The sequence below is a fragment of the Seriola lalandi genome, unplaced genomic scaffold (genome assembly GCF_002814215.2).
Source record: "Seriola lalandi dorsalis isolate HSWRI2012SDOR001 ecotype SW California unplaced genomic scaffold, Sedor1 jcf7180002054581, whole genome shotgun sequence".
Taxonomy (NCBI): Eukaryota; Metazoa; Chordata; class Actinopteri; order Carangiformes; family Carangidae; genus Seriola; species Seriola lalandi.
Window position 1 is genome coordinate 2325962 of NW_019525134.1, and position 23501 is coordinate 2349462.

The window sequence follows — 23501 nt, forward strand, 5'->3', positions numbered from 1 at the left end:
TTCCATATTAAGTTATTATCTGAAAATAGACAGCTTCCACACATTCATCCCCCATCCCCCTCAAGCTCCTCTCCTACCAGCCACACAACCCCCAAAAAAAATCTACCTAGAATTTTTAAACAGGCGTGTTTAATCTTTTAGTTCATATCTATCTGAATGTGTCGTACACATGACAAGGTCTTAAGATGGTGCTTCACGGTGCAGTCTTACTGGAATGACTTGTCATTACTTCCATCTGTGTTCGCTCCAGTTGCTGTCTTTACAGCGAACAAGGTTTGTGGTAAGAATTCAGAGAATGAAGATCTACGGCAATAATTCAAGTGACACATTAGAGACGTGTGAAAGGCAGAGGAAGGGTGGAGATACATGAGGCGACGTACCTCAGATAATGATGCTTAGACACGTATGGAACAAATACTGTTGCCTCCTAGGGTTAGAGAACGACACATCGCTGCTGTTGGGAGTTTGTGGTCCTTGACATCCATGTTTGTTTCCTGAGGTTGAATCGCACACTTTATCTTATCATTTTTCCTCGTCGCTGAAAATACTGTGTATCATCAGAAGGATGTTGTTATGATAAACAGATAAACAGATAAATAAAAGCAGCTACACTTCCTCCTGATGGCAGAACTCGTATTGCACGTTGGACATGTAAGGCAGTTGATAATGACAGGGATTTGGTTGCAGTAATTGATGTTGTTCGCAGGGCACCCTTGGAAAATGTGAGGGATAACTGTGTTTGTTTACGGAGGCCCGTCGACACAGTGTGTGGATCCTGTGCTCTCGTGAAGTTCCTCTTCAAAGCGGCTGCTGTGTTGTGCTGAAGAAAAGATAATTGAATTCTACTTGACAAAAGACTCCAGAGGAGCTGAGAAACCTGGGCCAAGCGAGGCTCTCGGCTCTTTCACACACAATTAGACCATGATCAGCTTTCACTGGACTGAGCTCTAATTAACCAAAGTTTGGTTTCTCAAAGTGTTTTCACACCCAAGGACAAGAACAGGTTCCCACTTTGTGCTGTTCATGACAAATTCATTACTCTAAACGGACTGCGCCTGGCCTACTTCTGTCAGCCAACCAAAGCTGAGGATGGAAATATTGTTAAATAATTACTGGTCAAAAATAAAAACCTTCTTTAAAATGAGTTTTGATGCTGTTACGAAGCTGCATTTTGTATCAGGCTTATTGGTATCCTGTACGTTAAATCAGCTGACTCTTTATATTGAGCTTGTTTTGCATTTCTTATGCTGATCTCAACAGGATGTTTATCTTCACTGCAGAAGCTAAATCATCAGTTAGATGGACTATTTGTTTTTCCCGAAAAAAACACGTTATCTTCTGTGTTTTATCTTCAAACAAAGTTATCCAGCTTTATTCACTTTTATGTTCCCAATTAAAAAATATTGATGATTTGATCTCATCAAACATTTCATTTGAAGTAAGTAACTTACTTCATATTTATATATATATATGGAACACTTAAATCCTCAATCGTGTACTAACAGCTGTATCTTGTCCTACTGTAAGAGTGGTGCCGCAGCTCCACGTGAGGTTCCCACCAGGTCGTCCACCTGGTAAAGTGCATGTCAAGACTTATGAAGACAGACAATGAGTGGATATGTCAAACAGGTCATAAAAAAACAAGTCAAGGAGCAAGTGGAAAATCAGATCAGACACCTGAAAGAGCAGTGACGGTTAACCACGCATGCAAGCACCGACGATCATCATTCAACCTGCTGCCCTCAGCTCTAAGTCACTGCGCCTGCCCCGAGAGCTCGGCTGAAATATCCTCACAGGGGAAATGTCATGATTTGAATATAGATTGGGGTGGTGGTCTGTGGTATTTTTAACTCTTTGAGTTGTCGTGCTTCAAAAAAATAAGTTGTCTGTGTTTATCGACGCAGAAGGGAAGAAAAAACATCTCCCGAATCCCAAATTTGCATCATGACATTTTGGGATTAACATGTTCACAGGAGTCCTGAGACGTGTCTTCAGGCTTGTCTCAGAGATATTGTCACCCAACAGGTTGGTCATAAACAGATGCGCTTCTCCCTAGTTGATATATGACATTACACAGTGACAAGAAGCAATCAGGACTCACTGGGCTCAGAGGCACAGTCATCGTACCTGACAGGCAGTAATTGAGTCTTTTCTCAGAGGCCATTAAAGAACATTCTGTGACCAGACCGGATGCATGACAGGATCGTTACTGAGCGGCGAAAACACGACTTACTGAAGTTGTATGGAGGGAGAAAAATCATCAAGCGTCTTTTGTCCTTTACAAACGATGCACTTGAATGAATGTCATCTTGCTATGAACTGTAATTGTACCCACATCCCATTGAGCGAATCAGTGCTAATTAAACGTAGGAATGAGGACTGCAGTGGGGAGATGCAGCGTTCGTTTGATCAGAACTGGGTCAGATGAGCGTGAGATGCTGTGCATGCGTAGAAAATCAAAGAAACAAACAATAAAGATGATATTTCTGCTAACTAGTATAATTTTGAAAATACCGCAGCACTGTGAGTTTAGTGCAGCAGTCGGTCTCCTGTCGGGAAGCTGATCAGTGGTTTCCTTTTTCTCTGGATGAAATCAACCAAATTTGTCCATAAACTGCCATTTTTTCATCATCTCTGAAAATATTATTGCAATACCGTCTCATCTTCATCTAAATATCAGCTATGAGCATTGTAACGCAAATGACAGACGTCACTGTAGTCACTGTTTTTGTGTGAGAAAAGGCTTTTATCCTCCTAAACATTAAAACAGAGCTGGACGATATCCAAGAAAAATCATATTGCTATTATTTTTGGCAGATTTTTTCGATATGAGTCATAATTATAGTGGGAATGGTCATTTTTGCATTTCACTTTCTCTGGAAAAAGAAAATATGCTAATGATGATGACGTGATTGTTGTTGGGTCTTGTACCTAATATTTTTCTTGCTGTGATTCATAGGACGAAGCTTCACTGACGGTCTTTCAAAGAATTGCAGCTCCTGTGATTTGGATATTGCACTTGGCCGTTTTGCGACTATGATTAATTGAATATAAAAAACAATATTCAAGCAGAGTAACTACAGTATACTTGCATTAGGCGCCAAAAAACGCAATAACATTAAAACGCCAAACACACACACCAGTATTGGCTAAAGGTGTCCGGTCTGACCCCACCCTCGCCTGCCCTCACAGCATGCCGTGCAAAACTGTTATTTTTGCTAATGGAGTCTTGCTCCTATCCCAGTTGGCGCTTTACCAACTCTACCGCGCTGTCAGACAACGGGTTAAAACCCAGCCTCATCCTGATGACTTATTTAAAACGCCTCATCAATAATTCAGTAAAGCTTTCACTTGGAGAGGAGTCCCTGTGGAGAGAGCAAGGGGAAGAGACAGAAGGAGATAAGACTGTCCTGCTCTATAAATAACAAGCCCAGTAGGGGCGACTGCAGGACATAACTTTATGAACAGCCACTTCAGTGACAGACCTTCACCTTCGTTACGTCAGTGCTGTCACGCTGATTGTTAATAGGAGTGTAAAGCTTAATGTGAACGTGCTTCAGCGAGTCGTTTCCGTGTTGGTTTCTCTTAAATGAATAGATATTCAGATTTCACTGCTCCGCCTCTGCTGATACAAGTGTCTGATACTAAATCCAGCTGGGTTATTGGAGGTTTGTAGCTTTCGCCCTGTTTCATAGAATATTCCATGATCTGTCAGAGAATATTTGGCAGCAGCTAGTATCACTTTCTGCCTCCTGGTAAAGAACAAACATGTTGAGTGTGTTGAGTGTTTGCACATTTGAAAAGAGCTGTCAGTGTGTTTCTGCTGCACAGTGTCATTCTGCTGAGTGACACATGTCAGTGTAATACACTTCATAAATTAACTTAATTTATTTAATTAATAAATTGAAATAAATTGATAAATGACTTCAGAAACACCACGCATTTATTAAACTTAAAAAACAGTTGACTTTCTTCAACTTTAAATTCAATTCCACAGAAAATAAAATAAAAAAAGTGTTAAAAAAATTAGGTAAATAAAATCTAAATATATACAATTAAAGATTTAATCATGGATAAAAATAAATAATAATTAGTGTACTTCCACAACCACTAATCATATATTCAGTATATAAAAAAGGGTAAATAAAGATAATTTAGACCAGAATAAATTAGATCAAATGTGTTGTTACATACTGAAAACTCAGTACCTGCCTCAGTCTAAGGAAATTAAAGGCTGGCCCGACTCTGAACCGGCGTTGCTAACGTTCGTAACCAGGAAGTGGATAAAAGGGATGAAATTTGTTACTAAACAGAACGTGGCAAAATCATCGGTTCATCTTCTTTTCATAATCGTTGGAAACCAAAACTGTAATCTTAAATGAAAATAATTTCCCAGCCGTAATGTGGCGTCAGTCTCCTCTGCTAATGTCATGATTCGTGAAGTCGAGGAGAGATGTTACATGTTGTTTGCTACACGCTGATTCAAATGCATTTTACAGGGTAGCAGAAATATTTTTTGCTGTATCATTCCCTAAATCACCATCAACCAAACACACGCCGTTAATTTTGTGACGTCCCGGCCCCTGCTGGATGAGAGCTCTGCTGTCAGTGAGCGATGGACTGGAGGTTCCTCTCGGATTGTTTGCCATATGTGAAGTCTGCTAACAACACAGACGTCTTTCCGTTTCCCTGTTAATCACCTCGTAGCTCGTGTCATTTCCTCGTGGAGCCAATTCACTGTGGGGAGAGAAAGGAAGATGGATGTATGATGCAAGTGTCGGCTGACCTTAACAGTCTCAGTCAAGGAGAGGCAGAGCAGAGACACAAAGGCAAGCAGGAAATATTATGGACCCAGCGTGTGTGTGAGCTTTACTATGCACAACTCAGACTCCAGACAGCAGTAATGTGGTCCCAGCAGGGCCCTGTCTGTGTGTGTCAGTGTTTGGGAGGCGGGAGGAGGGAGAAGTATGGACCTTGAGCTCCTCTATCTGTCAGATGAATTAATCAAACATGCCTCAGCCCACTGGGACGACTCAACCTGCATAAGCACTCAGCCATGGCAGACGCACAGTAGCACAAACAGTAAGAGGGACATACATGCTTACACATGCAGATAGACACGCACCAATATGCATGGGGAATTACACATAATGCCCTGTCCTGTGTACATTACAGTATATACAGTGTGATAGTGTACTCCTCCGTTTATTATGCATGCAGTGTAAAAAGGATTATGGTGAGCAGGAATAGCTGCACTCCTACTCAACACAGCTCATCTAAAGGGCCAGAATTAACACTGTATCTGCAGCTCTTGCATCGACTCAGACACAAACACACCTGCTCCCTTTTAAGGTTTGTTGACCACAGCTTTGGCATCAAGTCTCAAATTCCTCTCTTGAGAAGCTTGTGACCGTAGAAAGTCCCCTCGAGATGCAAGACGGAGAGAAACGGCCCTGCCAGATTTTGAAAGAGGCCTGTTGGGCTCACAGAGATGGACGTCCTGCGGTGAGGAGAACATTCTTAGCTGGATTACAGGCATGTTTGTTTACTAAGGTGGATGTGCTGCTCCGAGACGAGGAGAGAGGAGAATATTAAGAAAGGAAGAGGAAAAGTCTACCAACAGTTTGTGCAGCATTCAAATGAAAGGCTCGGGAGTCGCCGTGTACAGTATGATATCAAAGCGCTGAATATTCAACCTGATGTGGGCAGAATCATGCAGCAAGATAGACCTTCTTTACAGCTACCGGAGAATTTTTAAAAGGCTTTTCTGGCCGAAGCTTAAAGTATTTTATGCATCAAATACACACTGAGGAAGAAATTCAGCTACAACCACAAATTCATTTTTATTTCCACGTTTCTTCTCAGCAGTGAGACACGACAGAAAGAAGCTGGTAGTTGGGAGCTTACGCAACATAGATGCTCATACAACTAAAAATATCAGTGTCTATCTGTGTCAAGTATGGCTTTGAAAAATTGATGATGAAGATAAGATGAATTTTAATTTCTGATAAATAGCACATGATACTGATTTTTGTTCATGCGGAGCATTTAAAGTTTTGACCATCAGTGTACCAAACTGTATCATAGATAGCTGGATGAAATAGTAGCAGTAAAACACTGTTGCTGTCACTTCTAGTACAAGTAAATAATTATTAGTTTGCCTGAGTCACTGCTGTTTTCAAAAGTTTTCATCTATAAAATAATGTTTTTATAAAAGGTATAAGATCAATTAAGTATAACTAAGATCCATTTTAATTATTTTTTTTTAAAAACTTTTAACAGCAGTGTGCCTGTAGTGTGAAAGAGTAGTTTCTGTTTTTCCACACATGCACTTACTAAAACACAACAGGGAATATTTGGGATCCAAGAAGATCCTGAAAATGAAAAGTCATTCTCCCTTCCAACTTGGTTTCTCCCTGTAGCTCCTGCCATCATTAATATTTAACCTGTGCATACATTGTGAATGAGAGAGGACAGAAAATAACAAGCCATCTACATACTAGCTTCACCCAACCCCACCTAAACTAGCACACACACACACACACACACACACACACACACACACACACACACACACACACACACACACACACACCCCAATGCTATTGTCCCCTGCTGTGTGTGCTGCAGGGAAAATGGTACAGAAAGCCTGGGGTGGCCTCTGATCCCCAGCCCGGCTTCTCCTCTCCCCGTTTATGAAGACATTAGCTGGGAAACGGTCGTTGTGATTCTGTGTGGGGGGGTGAGGGGGTGGGGTGGGAGATTTTGTGAGAGGTCCCAAGCTGCAAGTTCACTTGAAGGAAAAAAAAAGAAAAGAAAAAAGACAAGAGCTGCACTGTCACCCTCTGCCAAAAACACAAATAGTGCCTTTCCTTTCCTTGTGCTCCTCTTTCCTTCCTTTCTGCCTCCACCCTCCTTTCTCTCTCTCTCTCTCTCTCTCTCTCTCTCTCCTTTCAGTACCAGTGAGAGGGACGGTTCATCTCACCATTGTTTAACTGGTATTGGTGAGAGTAAACTGGCTAGCAGCAGTGGGAGGAGGTGTGTTAATGTGTGTGTGTGTGTGTATGTGTGTGTGTGTGTGTGTGTGTGGCCTGGGAAGCCACTCCTCCTCTGAGCTGATTCCAGTCATCACAGCGATAATGAAGTGAGCACGACGCCGCCTGCCCGCCCGCCTGCCCGCCCGCCTGCCAGTGTGACATACTGTCACTGTTCTGGAGGACACGCACACTCGCACACATTCACACACACTTGCAGTCATTCACTGACAGGACACGCAGGCTGCCTCCTCACACATGCTCACACACACTCACACAGTCCTGGGAAGGAGTGGAGAAGAGAAGAGAAGAGAAGAGCAGGAGGAGGGAAGAATAAGAAGAATTTTATGTCTCATGGTTTCCTCTCTATGTGACTGACCGCCATTGGTTGTGGGTGCTGAACAGAGACAACAACCCTGACACTTGCGCGCGCGCACACACACACACACACACACACACCTCTCTCCCCCGCAGCCACGGATTCTTGGATTAGTCCGCCCCGGTGCGGAGTGTGGGAGTCGCGGAGTGGACCAACATGGGGAACCAGGCGGGGAGACAGGAGGAATCGGAGTCAGGTCTGCTTCTGTTGTATCGTGGTTTTCCTCAGCATCGTTTGTCCCTCTTTGTGTCTGTCTGTCTCTGTTGATGTAAAAAGGCAAAGACGTGCAGCTGCTAAGTACAATGGATGTGAGCTTAATCTCCTGTCATGTCATGTCTGAGTACATCTGACAGACAAGTCCTGACTAACGAGGACTGACTAAGATGTGCACCAACAGAGCGCTGACGGATGAGTGCTGATTAATGTGCCCTGGAGTTATAGACGCGGTGAGAAGTTAGTTCCTCTGCTCTGTTCTTCTGCCATTATTTGTGCGAGCTTGTCCTCACGTTCCTGTGGATCTGGAGCGTTGTGTTTCTGTTTTCAGTCAGTACAGGTCTGTCGGTGTGTTCGTGGTTTTTGCGCCACGGTTTGTGTAGATACCAGGCAGGGGAAAGTGCTGACAGTGAGTGCCTGACAGTGAGCATGAGGGAACCTGCTGGAGGAGATGGTATCATCAGTCTCGGGCTCACATCCCTCCACTGCCCCGAGCTCACTGCGCCTCCCTAAGATTTCCATTTCAAAGTCGCTCTGATCTGCACTCAGCAGCAACTTCACCCTCATCCAGAGACAACCCAGCTCTATTAACCTCTCTTAAACTAAACAATCATTTGCATCTTTGTGTGTGTGTGTGTGTGTGTGTGTGTGTGTGTGTGTGTGTGTGTGTGTGTGTGTGTGTGTGTGCAGATCCTTCTCATATCAGCACGCATGTGTATATACAGTCCTATATTTGTACACACACGGCTTCATCACATCGTTCTGCTGTTACGTGATCATATTTGTGTGTTTTTATCCCAACCAAAAATAGACACTGAGTAGACCAGAGCCAGGTGGCGACAGACATGGACACACACACACACACACACGCACACACACACACAAATACAGTGGAGTATTTTATCAGTGGTGGGTGTTTAAGCTGCATCATTTCATAGCAGTGGCATGTGTTGCTTGAAGATAGAGCACAGTGGGCTCAGATTGGAAGCCATTGGTAGCAAGCTGCTGCATGCTTGAAAAGATTAGCTCCCAGTTTCTTCTCCATGCGTGTGCACACACACACACACACACACACACACACACACACACACTGCACAGTTACACACACTGCACAGTTACACACATAACAAAAGATTGTTGATTTCTGAGTCAAAAAGTGGGAACAAAGCAGGCTAATAATACTTTCTTTGATGTCACTAATTATTCTGTAGTTAGTTGGAGTTGCTTGTTGTTTATATTGCACTTGGTACAAGGTAAATATGAGACTGGTGCACACAGGTGGATTGTGGAAGTATGTGGGGTTAGAGTGTTTGCTGTATAATCAATCATGTTCTCTAGGCTATGAAAAGTATTCAAACTCTGCTCGGTGCAGCACTCCATGATCCTTGGTCCAGCCTCCCACATGAACCTCCATTATGAAATGAAGCAGTCAGCGGTACTGTGTTAATTGATTGACTCTTATTATAAATCCGCTCTCCATTTTCTGGAATGACCCTCTATAGTAAATGAGAATTGATCAGTAAATGGCTTGATTTTTCATTGTGCTCACTCATGACAAAAAGCTGTAGATCTCTGTGCCGAGGCCAGAGACACAGAAGCCTTTGAGTCTGTGTTACACAAGGTAGAAGTGTAATAATAAGCATACAGACTTTTAAACATGCAATTGAATGAGGGGTTCATTATCTGCTTCGCTCTGATAAACAGCAATATAGTGATGGACAAGAGCAGTGGAGTTTATTCTCTCCACGTTAGCCTCCGTTTCACCCGGACGGTGAAGACGGAGCCAGCTGAGGTTTGTCAGCCTTTGGGCTTGGAAAGTAGAATAACAGTTCTGGTGCTGGAAGTAAGGAAAGAAATGTGGGAACAGGAGGAACTCGTTCCGATTTGATTGATGGCGTTATCTCTGAAGTGGCAGGCTAAGGAGTTAGCTGTCTGCTGCAGTGATAAGCCGGTTGTTATCTGCACCAAACTACTCTGACGGCTACTACACACAACCTTCCTGTCTCCTCACTGGCTCACCAGGAGAGCGGCCAAGACCAGAGCCTGTGGTCAGCATGTTGTCGGCTGTTGATGAATTGTCAGTAAAACATAGTCCAATAACAGAGGGTCTATTTTCAGGGCTCCGACTCACTCAGTCGTCCCAGTGAAAACATGTGAAAACATGTTGCTGTACGTTAAATAAATTGTTCCAACTTCCACATGGTCAAAAATGGGGAAATTTCACAGACTTGTGGTTTCTGCTCGAAGTTTGATTGGAATGCTTGAGGAGAGCTGTAATGTTTGAGGGCGCTGCCAAAAACATGGAACAGCATAGTGTTTTTTAGAAAGTAGGGAAACGCTATCAATGCAGCAGTTAGTGTGTTGTCATTGGAATAACATTGTTGTTTCTGTGCACTGTTACCGGCAGCACAGCAGCACTGAACTTTTGTTTTTACTGGGTACTGGAATGGGAAGGGAAACCGAGCTCAGTTACCTCCTCGATCAAGACATCCAAGCTATGTCTGAAATTTCCTTAATGTTTCGTATTTTTCTTCACCTTTTTAGGACGAGGATGAAATAATTGTGATAGCTAATAATTTATTTCAGCTATTTCCTGGGTAATACTTCTGTTTTTAAAGCCCCTATACAGCCTTGGCCCACCAGCACAGTTCTCCTGTTAGCTTTCATGGATCTAACTCCTTTGTCACTTTAAATGGTACATGGAGTCACAGTCGGAGACCTCACGATATTCCCATCATGGTTTCACTCAACATCAACTTAAGTAGAGGTCTGATCATCCAGAATAACTGAAAACCGTGTGTGTGTGTGTGTGTGTGTGTGTGTGTGTGTGTGTGTGTGTGAGAGAGAGTTTGCTTGCCCAGATAAGTACCACCTCACTGATCACTAGGCAACAGCGTCTTGGCCTAGTTACGACAGAAAACCATTATCTTCACGTTATACTTCCACAGGATTAAGTTCTGCACAGTTTTCACACATGCTCATCACACACATACATCATAATCATGTTTTATGTGTTTGAAAAAGACAGTTTCCATGTGATTCTCCAATAGAAAACAGGGGCTCACCTGAAAACTTTAAAATCAAGCTACAGGATGAAGAAATAGAGGAAGTCAATGATTTCAAGTTCTTAGGAAGAATTTTGGACCCACAACTCTAATTTGATAAACATGTAAAGAAGATGTAAAGACCAGCCTTCATTAGATACTACAGTCACTTCAGACCCCTCACGTCCTCATACAATCAGGCTCTGAGAGTAATGGACAAAAAGCCTGTCCGATGGCATCACTGTCACAAACTGAAAAGATATAATATACTTTGAGAGCTTTATTGAGCTTTGCTTTTCTCAAACTAGTTTATAAATGTATCAACAGTTTCTCTCCAGATAGATCCAAAGACGAGACAGTAACAGCAACTAGGAACGTGGTGAACGGCAACTGCAAAATAAAATACCACATCGTAGATCTAAATTTGGACTATCAGCTTTAACTCTGGAAAATATCACTAACTGAAATCGAATTAACTCCAGATATAAATTCATTTACAACAAAGGTTCAGTGCTGCTAAAAGCAAACCAGAGCTGTACCCATTTCTGGGTAATTGTATCTATTGTTGATCGTTTGTAGCTTGTTGTACTGTTGTCTGTTTTCAGACTGAACATCTGTATATGTTTAGTTCATTGTAGGATATTATCAGTTGTGATGTTTTTGCTATTGACAGTTTTAATTACATCTTACGTGTAAAAGCCCAACTAGGGAGTCGAGAATTAGCAGCAGCTCTAAACTCTTTGTGCAACATATTAGTTTCATTATGAAACTAATTGAAACTAAACTAACTAAAATGAAACATTATTCTAACATAAAAAAGAAACAAAAAAACCCATCTGTATTCCTCTTTCCCACAAGACATTGTTTGAGCGGCCATCTTTCTAACATATCTATTATATAACTGAAAATATAATCCTAAAAACCCACTCCTGAGTACAATCCTTTCCTCTCATATGATATGATTGAAGTACAGCCAGAATGTGTCAATCAAGACACTTCTAACACTGATCCAGATGTTATCAGTGTGCTGCGATGTCTGGTGGAGCCCTGATTCATCGCGCCTCATGGGTACTGCTCCCGTTCAACGCAGGTTACACCGCAGTGAGCAACAAGCCAAAGAATGTGGAAGTTCGTAGACGATGTTGCCATCTCAACACCGTGTCAGAGCAAATTGACGTAGAGCAGGGATTCAACATGAGGAAACAAGGCTGTCCAGCTTCTGATAGCCGGGACACTGTCAGGAAGTTAACTCAGTCATACTTTCCATGGCAGTTAGCAGCTCGTACAGTAAACACACCGGCCGCTCCACAGTGCTGTGTGTTTGCAGAGGGAGGCGGGTGCCGTTTCAGTGTCCTGTTTGTGTAACTGGAGACGATAGCCTGGACATCAGAGTTTGTTCATTACAGCCTTCAGGCCTGAGGTCACAATAATCACTAATTTATGGTAGAGCAACCAACACTGTGTGAATGAAACTGACCCCCTTTAAAAACACTTGAGCAGGATCTGACATGTGAGCCCGTGACTGTGTGTTCAGTAAATACCAAATCAAGCTTGTCCTGATGTGGTTTGTGTGTCTGTCAGCAGCCGGCTGCGGTTCGTCCTCATGATGAGAACTGTAATCTTGGGCTGTCTGCTACCCGCTGCTGTTTTTGTATTGGGAACAGCCCAATCAACGATCATATCGCCGTCATGGCACATTAACTCGGATTTACTGCCCGTTAGGGGGGGTAACGATTCTGAAACCAAGACCAGAACCGTGATCCGAACATCCATGATCTTGTGTTGTGATACCAGAGCAGCGGTTACTTCAGAAAGCAGCACAGTGACATTCATTAGCACATCCTTGTTGATGCTGGAGGCGGGACGACGTGGAGACTTTTCGTGGGTTGTATTACACAGTTAATCTGGTGGTTGTTCTCTCTGAGGTCGGGACTGTGTGAATCGTCACGCCACAGTTCACCATATTGAACTGTACTTGAATGCTCTGCAGGACTGTTGCTTTTTCTGAGCTCTCACAGAGTCAGTTTCTGTTGATTACGTCTTGAACTATGGTCAAAGAAAAGGAGCCGCAGTGCCTAAATGCTGGTTGAGATTTCTTTTTTTGACCTTTTTGCAAATCCCTCTCCTCTGCAGCTCGAGGTCAGTCCTGGAAAAATAAATCACAAACACTTAATCCGACCCATGTAATATTTATTCTAAAGGTATACGGCTAGGACAAGAATCATCAGAGGATTAAAGCTAAGTTTAGCAATACTCATTACAACCTGTTACCCATCGCACACACTGATCCTATAAACCTGCAATCATGTAAAATGGCATATCATTATTCCTTCAGTGAGCGCTGTGTTGAACTGTTTTCCATTTGGAGCATAAAGAAAAGTTGGCCAGCTCATGGGCCGCGCTATTGGATGTCTCTGCAGTGTATTGGCTCTATAAGTAGTGTAAAGCAGAGCATAAGGACACTGTGTTAAAAGTCTTAGCATGCAGGCCAGTTAAAATGATTCAATCAAAACGATTAAAGGAGCCAAAGAACCCAGGCCAAGTGGCCCCCGTGGCCTGCCAGCCCTCATGCTGCACTTTCATGCTGTGCTGCAGAGGAAACACAGAGCTGTTCACTTTTCAGGCAGAAACAAGCAGCTCAGCTTAAATACACAATGAAGTCTCGCATACTGTACATCTTTTCTGAAAGGTGGAAGGTTTGCCCGGTCAGCTGTCGACACGTGTGATTAACCTGCGGCCTGCTGCTGACGAGAGTCACGGCAGCGACTTCAGACTAAGAGTGTGTGTGTTTTACTGCCCTCCTGCTCACAGGAGGTGAGGAATACTTAACGCTGCTCTCGTCTAAATTTACACTAAAATGCTGCGATTACAGTCGATTAATACTCAACTATTTCTTCATAGTCTCTTTTCCAGCCTCTTTTTAAACTGAACACAACCAAAATATTGTCTTTTCTTTGTAATAACCTCACCATACATCAATATAGAAACTCTCCATTTTAACACATAGCGCACAAATTACAAGGGTTTAGAAGTAATTGGACACTTGGTCCATGAATGTTTCTCGGGGCAGCTGTGTGTCGTTTCAGTGTTGAGTTGACTCACAGTTGAATGTCGTCTGAGGAGAAGTCGTCTGTCAGTGTGAGGAGTAAAGATGTGACCATGGAAGTGAAGAATCCTGGATATCAGACACTGACACAGAAAACCTCCTGACTCTCGTTACTTAACACAAATACTTTTATTCATTAAACATAAACTATTTTACGCAGCTACGGTTTTGTAGTAATGTGTTATCTGAGGAAATTGTGCAGAGGAGGTTAGGAATACTTAACTCCTTAGTCTAAATTGACAGCAGCAGATCCACTCAGCTGACGGCTGAGAGGAAGATCTTTGTACAGCGTCTGCAGCAGAGGTGGGAAATGCAAAGTGCAAACAGCCATTCAAATCCTCCGTGTAGTCAGTCATTTTTCAAGACAGGTGTCAGACTGTCATCAGCCTTCAGTAAATCCCTGGGGCTCGGCGATACTGTACACAAACAGAGACACTCCTTTCCTCATGCTAAATCCGATTGCCCTTGTGTGACATGTTGCTGCGTATTATCTGCTCGCTCATTTATTCATCACCATGAATGTGACGTCATGTCCTTGACATTTCAGGGATCGTAGTGTAACATGTTTTCATTCAAATCAGTTATTAATCCGACTTCTGTTTGGATTTTGGGGTCGTGTACAGTGTGACTTTACAATAGAAGAGCAGGTTTATCCTCAACAAGTGGTGCTTTAATGCTTTTCAGTGGCACATTGGGGTGTTGTGATGCAGTTAGTACCACCCAGGCTAATCTGTGCTCAGCCGCTGTGGCCGTCATGGAGCCTCGGTTCTGTCTATCTCCCACTCCAGTAAGAGGAAAGGAATGCCTGTGAGTCGCAGCCGCTGACTGATGGGCGCCTGTTGACCTATTTCATGGCCTGTCAGTCGGACAACAGGAAGGCCAGAAACACAGACTGTGTTTTCTGTCTCTCTTCTCCACTTCCACCTGACTGAAAAAACTGCACACCACATTTCCTGGAACCCAGAAGGGAAGACGGGGGAGGGGAGGGGGAGAGGGGGAGTGGCAGCGAGAGACTCCCATCCGAAGCTTGTTGGGTGGTGACGGAGCCAGTGCGTCATTTCAGGTGCCAGCTCTCTGACACTTGACCACCTGCAGCCATTAATTCATCATGACTCCTCACCCACGACCTTCCTGTTTCTGTAAATTGAAGACTCTGCGCACTTTGCTCACAACGCACTCTGTCACCTCTCGGCCGGCTGGCAGGCCGGCTGCAGTTAACGGGCCGGTGCTGGACCGTGTCCAGCTACATGGCTCCTGCTGTGATTTGAAAGCTTATCTTCATTAGAAAAGAAGGAAGCCAGCACAGTGCATTACTGTGATCAGGGAGCTGACTTCCCACGAAATAACTGAATGCCTTTGGATTACTGGAAGTTGGTCCGTGTAATTCAATTAGATGATTAGTTAATGTAAACAACACAATCATTTCATACGCTCAGTCTCCTCAATCAGGGTTATTAAACTTGGCAGCAAGTCTTCATATGAAGGATGTATTTATATCATGTTAAAAAAGTTTTCTTCAATCAATATATCGATGAGTTTTCTTTATTATTTGAGAAGATGGCGTGTAGAACAGTTCCTGAGACACTAGATAGAAAAATAATATTCTCTTTCATTGGAGATCACTTTCTTCTGTTTCTCCAAAGCTGGTGTTTCACAGTATCTGCTCCTCTCAGGCTGCATGAGGATTTATTCCTTGCTGCAGGAGGAAAGCTCCTCAGTGAGCCGTTTAACTGCCCATTCCACTGCTTTTCACAGATTTAGTGCGTCTCAGGGGTAGCTATAAATGGTCCTGGACCTGAGCCGGCCTACATCGAAGTCGGCACTAAATTAAGACTGAACTAACTCTTGGATATTTTTCTTTCTTTTTGCTTTGATTTGTGAAAGAAAGATTTACGCCTGCGCAGCAACAGTAGAAATCATTCTCTGCGAAGATGATTAAGAAAAGCAGCTCTTGTGTTGAACAGAACCAATTTCAATTCATTATAACTGAAGCAAATTCAAGATGCTTTGTTTCCCGCTTATTACCACACAGTTCATTATGTTTTCTCTCGCTTTACAACATTTTCACACCCACTAATAGTGTTTTGGCTGAACTATTGGACTGTAACTTAATGTGTGAATTTTGTGATAACGTGGACATTTCATTAGTAACTTTTATTTTTTGTCTGCTGTGTATTTGGCTGTCATCATTAATCTTCTCCACATTCTCTCCTGGGAGTCTTTTATTGTTGCGCTGCTACAGCTTTTGGAGATTAAGTGTCTCCTTCAGGGACATCCCGACCAAAGTGCCTGAATAAGGGAAAAGCTTCCCTCACTCTCTCCTCTTTAATCCACCATCAGTGTCCATTTGAGATTGTTCAAACAATTGTCAAACAGATTAAAGAGTTTTAAAGAGTACCAAACATGTTCAGACAAAAATTGGCAACTTCAGGTGTCAGGAGTCTATTTGCTTCCTCCTCCCGCCCTCTTACTGGCAAATGAAGTAGGATCTAATCTGGGCCCTCTCTCCTGGCACAGCCATGCCTTTCGCTGGCACTGTGTCTGGCAGAGTAGTGGGCATTTGATGATGTGAAAATTTAAGTAATAAATACTCTGCAGCTGCTGTTTTGCTCTTGGAAACAGGCTGTGTGAAGACACATAGATACACTTGTCAGTGGTGGCAAATATCAGCTCTAATATTGTTTTTATGGCCAAACAGTCAAACGACTGACCTTCTGATTAGTGGACGACCCGCTCTAAGCCACATTTTTAGGGTACACTTTTTACATCATGGTTGCTTTTAACTATTTAATTTAACTGGATGAAGCAGCTCGGCCCCTCGGAGACGTCCTGTGTTCGAACAGTGCCGGAGAAACACCTATTTTTAATGTGAATCTGTCTCATTAATTGGTTTAAAAACCTCCTGAATGATTGACACTGATTGAATCCAAACTGGGAGAAGCTGACTGCAGTGATGGTGCTGCAGACACCAACTCCCATGATCCCACACTACTTCACAACGTCACCAATAGAAACACAGAGTTGAAAAAAACAAACTCTTAATTACCTTTAGAAAGTTCAACCTGTTCTGTTCCTGCATTGGTGCCACAAAAATGCATCCAGGTATAAAGATGGAAAACAGCGGTTTTGGATTAGAAAGAAACAGTAGTGCACACTCTGCAGTGATGTGTAGAAGTTGAGATACAGTCTAACACACAGCCAACTCTGCTTCTCCAACCATCTGACACTCTACTTCTAGTGGCTCTTCAGGATCCTGCTGTCTTGCATGTGCTGACTTCTGGCATCTTGTCTGGTGTCATTTCTCCGTGCACATTAAGCAGCTGTGGTGATGTCACGGTTAAAGAGGTGGGCGATCTAAAGATGAGTGAGTTCATGTTCTCCATCTGGGTTTTATTCACTAAGAGCGAGAGGAAAACAGAATATGAAGTAACAGCAAATGAAAAGCCTGTCCCACAGTCTCAGTGCTGGCATCACTCATCCTCATGGGAATGGACTGATCTTAATCACACTGGACTCCTTTCTCTTCCTAACAAGGACCTATTGTCCCTTTCTTTATTGCCCACCTTTAATGAGAATATGACAAGTGGCCATAGAACAGACATCAGCTGTTCTGTGTTTCTTTCTTCTCCTGCACTGTCTGGATGATGCTTCCTGTAGTGCATGCTAAATAATCCTGTATAACGCACAGTGCTGATTTGGTGTTAACATCTTGCATGTGACGGTACATAATTTAGGAGTGCACGCTGTCCCCATTCTGTCAGTCATGGATTCATCCTCTGTGAAGTGCAGAGAAAAGTGACTGTAGATTTTTAATGGCACTCTGGATCCTTGTGAAGTGCAGGCTTGTCCAGTGACAAATTCATCTGATTGGGATGAAGTGCTTCCTTCTTTTAATGTGAATTTCAATGGCAGCGTCCGTTCAATCCAAGCAGGCTGGACTTCCTTTTGAAGAGGGGCTTTTAACCGAGAGTCTAATCTCAGTGACATTCAGAGCTGATGGAGCCGAGCGTCTGATTCTTCATTTTTATAGCCACTGATTTTCTTCTAAATCTTGTGTTTTGGTTGATGATTATAACGTTGAACTGGGTTCCCTTTTAAATCTGTAGATTCACGACGTTACATTTACACCAGCGATGTGTCTTTACCTCTCTATACTTAGAGCACCTCACTTTCTCAACCACAGCTGCACACTCTGGGAATGTTAAACGGCTTTGTTGCCCAAGAAATTGTGCCAGTGTTGGCAGCTTCTCCCACAGTCGCCAGTTTATTCAATAAGGGGATCGTCTCTGCAAAGTGCCTATCAATGGCAGAGTACTTAAAGAACCCACAGGGATATAGGATTTCCATTCCAAACTAGGCCATTTGTTTGTGTGTGTGTGCACGCGTGCATGTGTGTGCATGTGTGTTCGCACATGTTGCTGAGGGTGATGAGTGTCTATCTCCTCACACAGGCTGTCTGTCTAGCCTCTGCTCTGTGGGTTTGATTATGATGCATGCATGTGAGAGACACAGTGCCGTCTTTGTCCGTGCGCTGCTTAAGCTGCTTTGTGTGTGGATGCGCCTCATGCACAGGGACCTTTGTCATCCTTTGAAACAAGCAACCCCCTTGTGTCGGCATCCCTGTTTGCTGATGATCTGAAAACAAACAAAAAAGCGTTTTCAGGCGGCACCCAGCTCACGCCAGGCATCAGTCAATACTCTTCATATTTGAGAGGGGTCTGGAAAAGGCTGGCGGCCACGGCCCACGCTGATGCCTTTTGAAATGCCACAGTTAAGCTCCGCTGCGACAATGAATGACCACAGACAGCAACAGACAGACAGTGCCAGGCACATGCTCTGTTGTCCAAACAGAGAATATGTGAATAGGGTACAGTGACCAGCAACATGAAACTGCTGAATAATACAAGTGTCTGAATGTGACACGCCGTCTATTCAGTTAGTGTCATTACACAGTGTTAACAAATTCGTGGTCCCAGCACGTCTGAATGCTGATTCCATTACCTTCCCTGTCAGTGTCAAGTCTGCCGAACAGTCTTTCTACTGTAAGAAAAATTATCGTTGGAACTTGAGTTTCTACAGTAAAGAGTGTGCTGACTGTGAAGTGGAGTCTGTGTCATATCGCTGCTGGGAACCAGTGACAGTCCCAGTGGATCTTTACGTTTCTTTATCTGAAATTATTTCACTCTAGAATTAAATGTGTGTCTGATGTGATCATTCACACCGACTGGTCTAAACACAATGAGCATATTATAGACATAAACTTTATACGTACTAAATGTATGTGTTGTTCCTGTTCTTGTGTTGGAGCAATATTTGCTTTTTATGTAACTGTAGATGAATAATGTAGATTTCTTTCCATTTACAATCACTCAGTGGTGAATGTATGTTACATTTATTATTTAAACTTACAAACAAGGTTTCAAGATTTTAACTTTAACTCACTTAAGCTGCAAAAAAGGCATCTGTCAGTGGCTCAGCAGCTGACACAGTGATAAAGACCTTTTTCATGTTTTATTTACAGTTATAAAACCAGGTAACTCAATCAGCTGCTTTGTGAATTGACGGAGGTAAATTCTGATTTGATCACATAACGACTTGAACACTGTCTCAATATGTCCTTTTGTTTTGGTTTGTGTTGCAGGTGCTCAAGCAACCAAGAAGTCCGGTATCCCAGCCCCGAGAGAAATCCCCTCCACCATAACAAGAGACCGCATCTCTCTGAGGGACCAGCTGAGAAGCTCCTCCAATAAGAGGATGGTTTCCAGTGCCAGCACTTCCAGCCTCTCCACCCTGGCAAAGCAGACGCGTAGTACGACCAAGGCCCGTGGAGATTTAGAGGGCCAAGAAAAAGGCCTTCTGGAGTGCCAGGTGAAAGAGCTGCTGGCTGAGGCCAAGGCTAAAGAGTTAGAGATCAGCAATCTCAGGATGGAGTTGCAGCGCTGCAAAGGTAAAGCCTCCACTGCTTCGTCTTCACCCTCACACAACTCTATCTCACGCCAAGAGTCTGGTGCCGATCGAGAGCAGGGACAGGTGACGGAGGCCCTTGTTCTGGTCGGGGAGCTGAGGGAGAAGAACGGGAAGTTTCAGAGAGAGCTGGCAGCGCTCAGGGAGGAGAACCAGGTGCTGAAAGAGAAGCTGCTCTGCCTGGAAGCTTCTCCGCTCTCCAGAACCAGCTCCCCCTCCAAGCCTTTGGTGAATGGCCTCCCATCAGACTCCAACTCCTCAGCTCTACAACAAGACAGTCTCCCTTCTACCACCAGCCCACTCAAAACCTCTGTCTCCTCCAGCTCTGACATCACTAAGGACTCGCCGTCACCTGACTCGTCAGAGTTTGAGAAGATCCCGTCGTGCTCAGAATCGGTGAGCAGTGGTGTCAGCGGTGAAGTCGTTGCAGCAGGGGCGGTAACCAATGCACAGGGGCAGGATGTGTCGGTGCAGAGCCTAACAGAACAGATTCACAAGATGGAGGAGAGCCACCACAGCACGTCAGAGGAGCTGCAGGCAACTCTGCAGGAGCTAGCCGACCAGCAGCAAGTGGTGCAGGAGCTGACGGCAGAGAACGAGCGTCTGGCTGAGGAGAAGCGCCTCTTGCAGACCTCGCTTCAACAGCAGAGAGAACGTCTGGAGGTGCTGGCCCAGAAGAATGAGGCGCTGGCTGTCCGACTTCAGGAGCAAGCCCAAATTCAGGCCCAGAAGGAGGAGGAGCTGGGCAGCCAAGGGCCTCGGCTGGCCGAGCTGGAGCAGAGGTACGCCGAGTTGGTGGAGAGCTCACGCTTTGAACGGGAGAAGCTGGTGGACATCCAGCAGCAGCTGACAGGGAGCCTGCGGGCTCTGGAGGAGGAGCACCAGGAGGCCCAGGGTCAGGTGCACTGCCTCAGAGAGGAGATGAACAGGCTTCAGGCCCAGCTGGACAGGGAGCTGGAGGCCGGAGGTCAGGCAGCACAGGCTGCAGAGGAGCAGAAGGTGACAGCTGACTGTCTCAGGCTGGAAAACAGTAGACTGAAGGCGCAGGTGGACATTGAAAGACAAAAGGTGGGTGAACTTAAGGCCATGCAAAGTGCCAGTGACAGCACTGAGCTGCAGAGCCTGCTGAAGACAGCCCACACCGAGAGAGACAGGCTGGAAGTGGAGCTCACTGAGCTGAGGCAGGAGCTGCTACAGGCCCAGGCCGAGACCGAGCACGTGCGAGCCACCATGTCCAAGGTAGGAGGGATTCAAGGTTACAACTCAGTTTCCATGTTTTGCAGTTTGAAAAATTTTACAGTTTGGAATTCAGTCAGAATACATTAGTATTTATCATTAAATATAACATATTGTTTGTTTGTGTTTGTTGTATTTACACGAGTTTATTTAGATCTGGAGAGTTCTCTGGTCAGAGAACGTCTCTGTATTTTACACTTGGTTGCTTCTATTGTGACTAAGTGTAATTGTACTAAGTGGTGTGTGCACAAGTTCAAAACATTAGTGACATTAGCTCATTAGTCGTGTTGTGTTTGATGAAGCTTTCAGAGATTCCCTGAAGAACAATCTCTCTGTCCACGTTTACTGTAAACTACAAAAAGCAGAGACAGTTCACTCGTACAGAAACAGGAATAACACTAAGAGACTAAAATGTCAGTTATTTGTCTGGTAATAGTTTATCACTGATGCTAATGATTAAAGAATGTGAGTCAAACGGGCGACCGTGACATTTTTTATAACTCTTGGCTCCGTCACTGCCTATTGAATGTGACACACATCTGCCCTGATGGTTTGAACATGACCATTAAACAGGCTTCACAGCTGGTGTTGGGAACCTTTCTTCACCACCACAGCACATTGACTCAAACTGTGTTCATATGTTTCTCAGTCGTCACTTTGGTTTTCCCCTTCAACACCACGGATACCAGAGAGGTGTAGCTTTGGGGTCGTTTTGGATCATGTTTTCTCCGAAGCGAGGCGTGTCGCCGTCAGCTTAGTGATGTCGTCATTGTTGGAGTATGACAGCGGTGCCAACAGTAGGGTGGTTCACCAGTGGGTGACCTTCTGAGTCACACTCCTGTCCTCTGCTGTGTGGGTGTGGGTGTGAGGGTGAGGCCACGCCATAACTTCACTCACAAACAACTTAATCCATCAGAGCCACATGGTGTCAGCTGGAGAGCGTCCTGCATAACTACATCATTTACTTAGTTTAGCATATTATCCTCACAGAGATCTGCTGTGCCGTCTCATCTCTCAGGGCGACTGCAGTCATCATGGTGCACTGACTTCAGCTTCAATAGTTGGAGAGTGACACATGGTGCTGAGCTCTTGTTTCCATGAGTCCTTACATGACATCTGTTTACACTCTGGCCAAAACACTCACTGAAAACCAGAACTTTAAGAACTTGAGTGACAGATGAAGAAGTCAGGGGTGAAAAAAAATGTCTTGTGAGACGATCTGTACAGTGTTGGGGAGGGTAATTTACTTGTGATGGTGGGTGGGGCAGCATGTGACCGCGGTGCATGCAGAGGCTCATGTAGTTTAGAGGTGGAGAATGTAACAGGTTATTTTCATTAACTACAATCTACAAATGTCCCCTAAACGCCTCACATGCTTAAAAAAAAAAACTTGCATGCACGTTACCGGTAGACTGGATCTGAGCAGCTGTGCGTAGAGAAGGGCCAGTGGTTAGGGGGCATAACACATGGGTGCAAATGCTGGTTTGACTGCTGGCCGGCCCGACTCTTTGCTGCATGTCAATCCCCTTCTCTCTGTCCCATTTCCTGTCACTCTCCTGTATCCCGTCATCTAATAAAGGCATGAAATGGCCCAAAAAAAAATTACTTTTAAAAAAAAGGAAAAAGTGAAAAGGGCTCGTCTCCACTCTGCAACTTGTGTGGCCAGAGAGTTTGAAAAAAGTGAAACAAGGCATTCTACTGATTTTCCTAAATTGAAACCGAATGACTTTATCTACCTGGGTGGGTCCTAATCTGCCTGGGCGAGCCGCCAAGTAGATCCCATGTTTGGGAAGCACTGGCGTATTAATCTGCAGTCTGTCTCATTGCAAAACATGCAACGTATTAAGGCTAATTAGATTCACCACGGTTACTTTTACTTTGTTACTGCTTGTCATTAAATTAAAACTAATGGTTTGATTTCGTCAGACTAAACAGTCTAACATATCAGACAAATACCGTAACATAATTTAGCCTGGTTGAATTAAATTTGTGTGAGTGGTTTCCTCATCATCCTGTTTTATGAAGCTTTTTATTTACAGCATCTTTACTAATCTTTGGGACAGGTGGAGGCCAAATGCCAGCAGGTTCAGGAGTGGGCCGAGAGGAGGGAGCAGGAGCTCGGCAGCCAGGTGACTTCCCTGGAGGAGGCCGGGATCCAGGCTGAGAACCAGGTGAAGGAGCTGAAGGAGACCATCTTTGAACTGGAGGACCAGGTGGAGCAGCAGAGGGCCGTCAACTGTCACACCAACCAAGCCGTCCTGGACATGGAGAGTATGTTCATTTCACTGGCAGTGATTCTAATGTTTAGTATCGTCTTATCTGTATCGATGGTGTGGACAGAATATTAGAAACACCTTCATTACCGAACATTATAACAGTCATACATTTAAGACAGGGCTGTTGTAATTAAACTGTGCTAGTTAAAGCTAGGTGCACCATATAACTAACCTTATAAACTGTAAACTGAATGTAGATAGATAGATAGATAGATAGATAGATAGATAGATAGATAGATAGATAGATAG

The 23501-nt window shown here is 44.0% G+C and overlaps 1 protein-coding gene across 4 annotated transcripts in view; it reads left to right on the forward strand.

Moving 5' to 3' along the window:
• The window catches only part of specc1 (sperm antigen with calponin homology and coiled-coil domains 1), a 69192-nt gene that overhangs the window by 16086 nt on the left and 29605 nt on the right, over positions 1 to 23501 (forward strand). For 3 of the 4 annotated variants that reach the window (XM_023418262.2, XM_087177132.1, XM_023418263.2), the window contains 2 exons: positions 19418 to 20979; positions 23040 to 23247. In XM_023418262.2, coding sequence (XP_023274030.1) covers positions 19418 to 20979; positions 23040 to 23247 — 1770 coding nt within the window. Of the gene's footprint in view, positions 1 to 7486; positions 7610 to 19417; positions 20980 to 23039; positions 23248 to 23501 lie in introns of those variants that run through there. The other variant, XM_023418265.2, reaches the window with a different exon arrangement.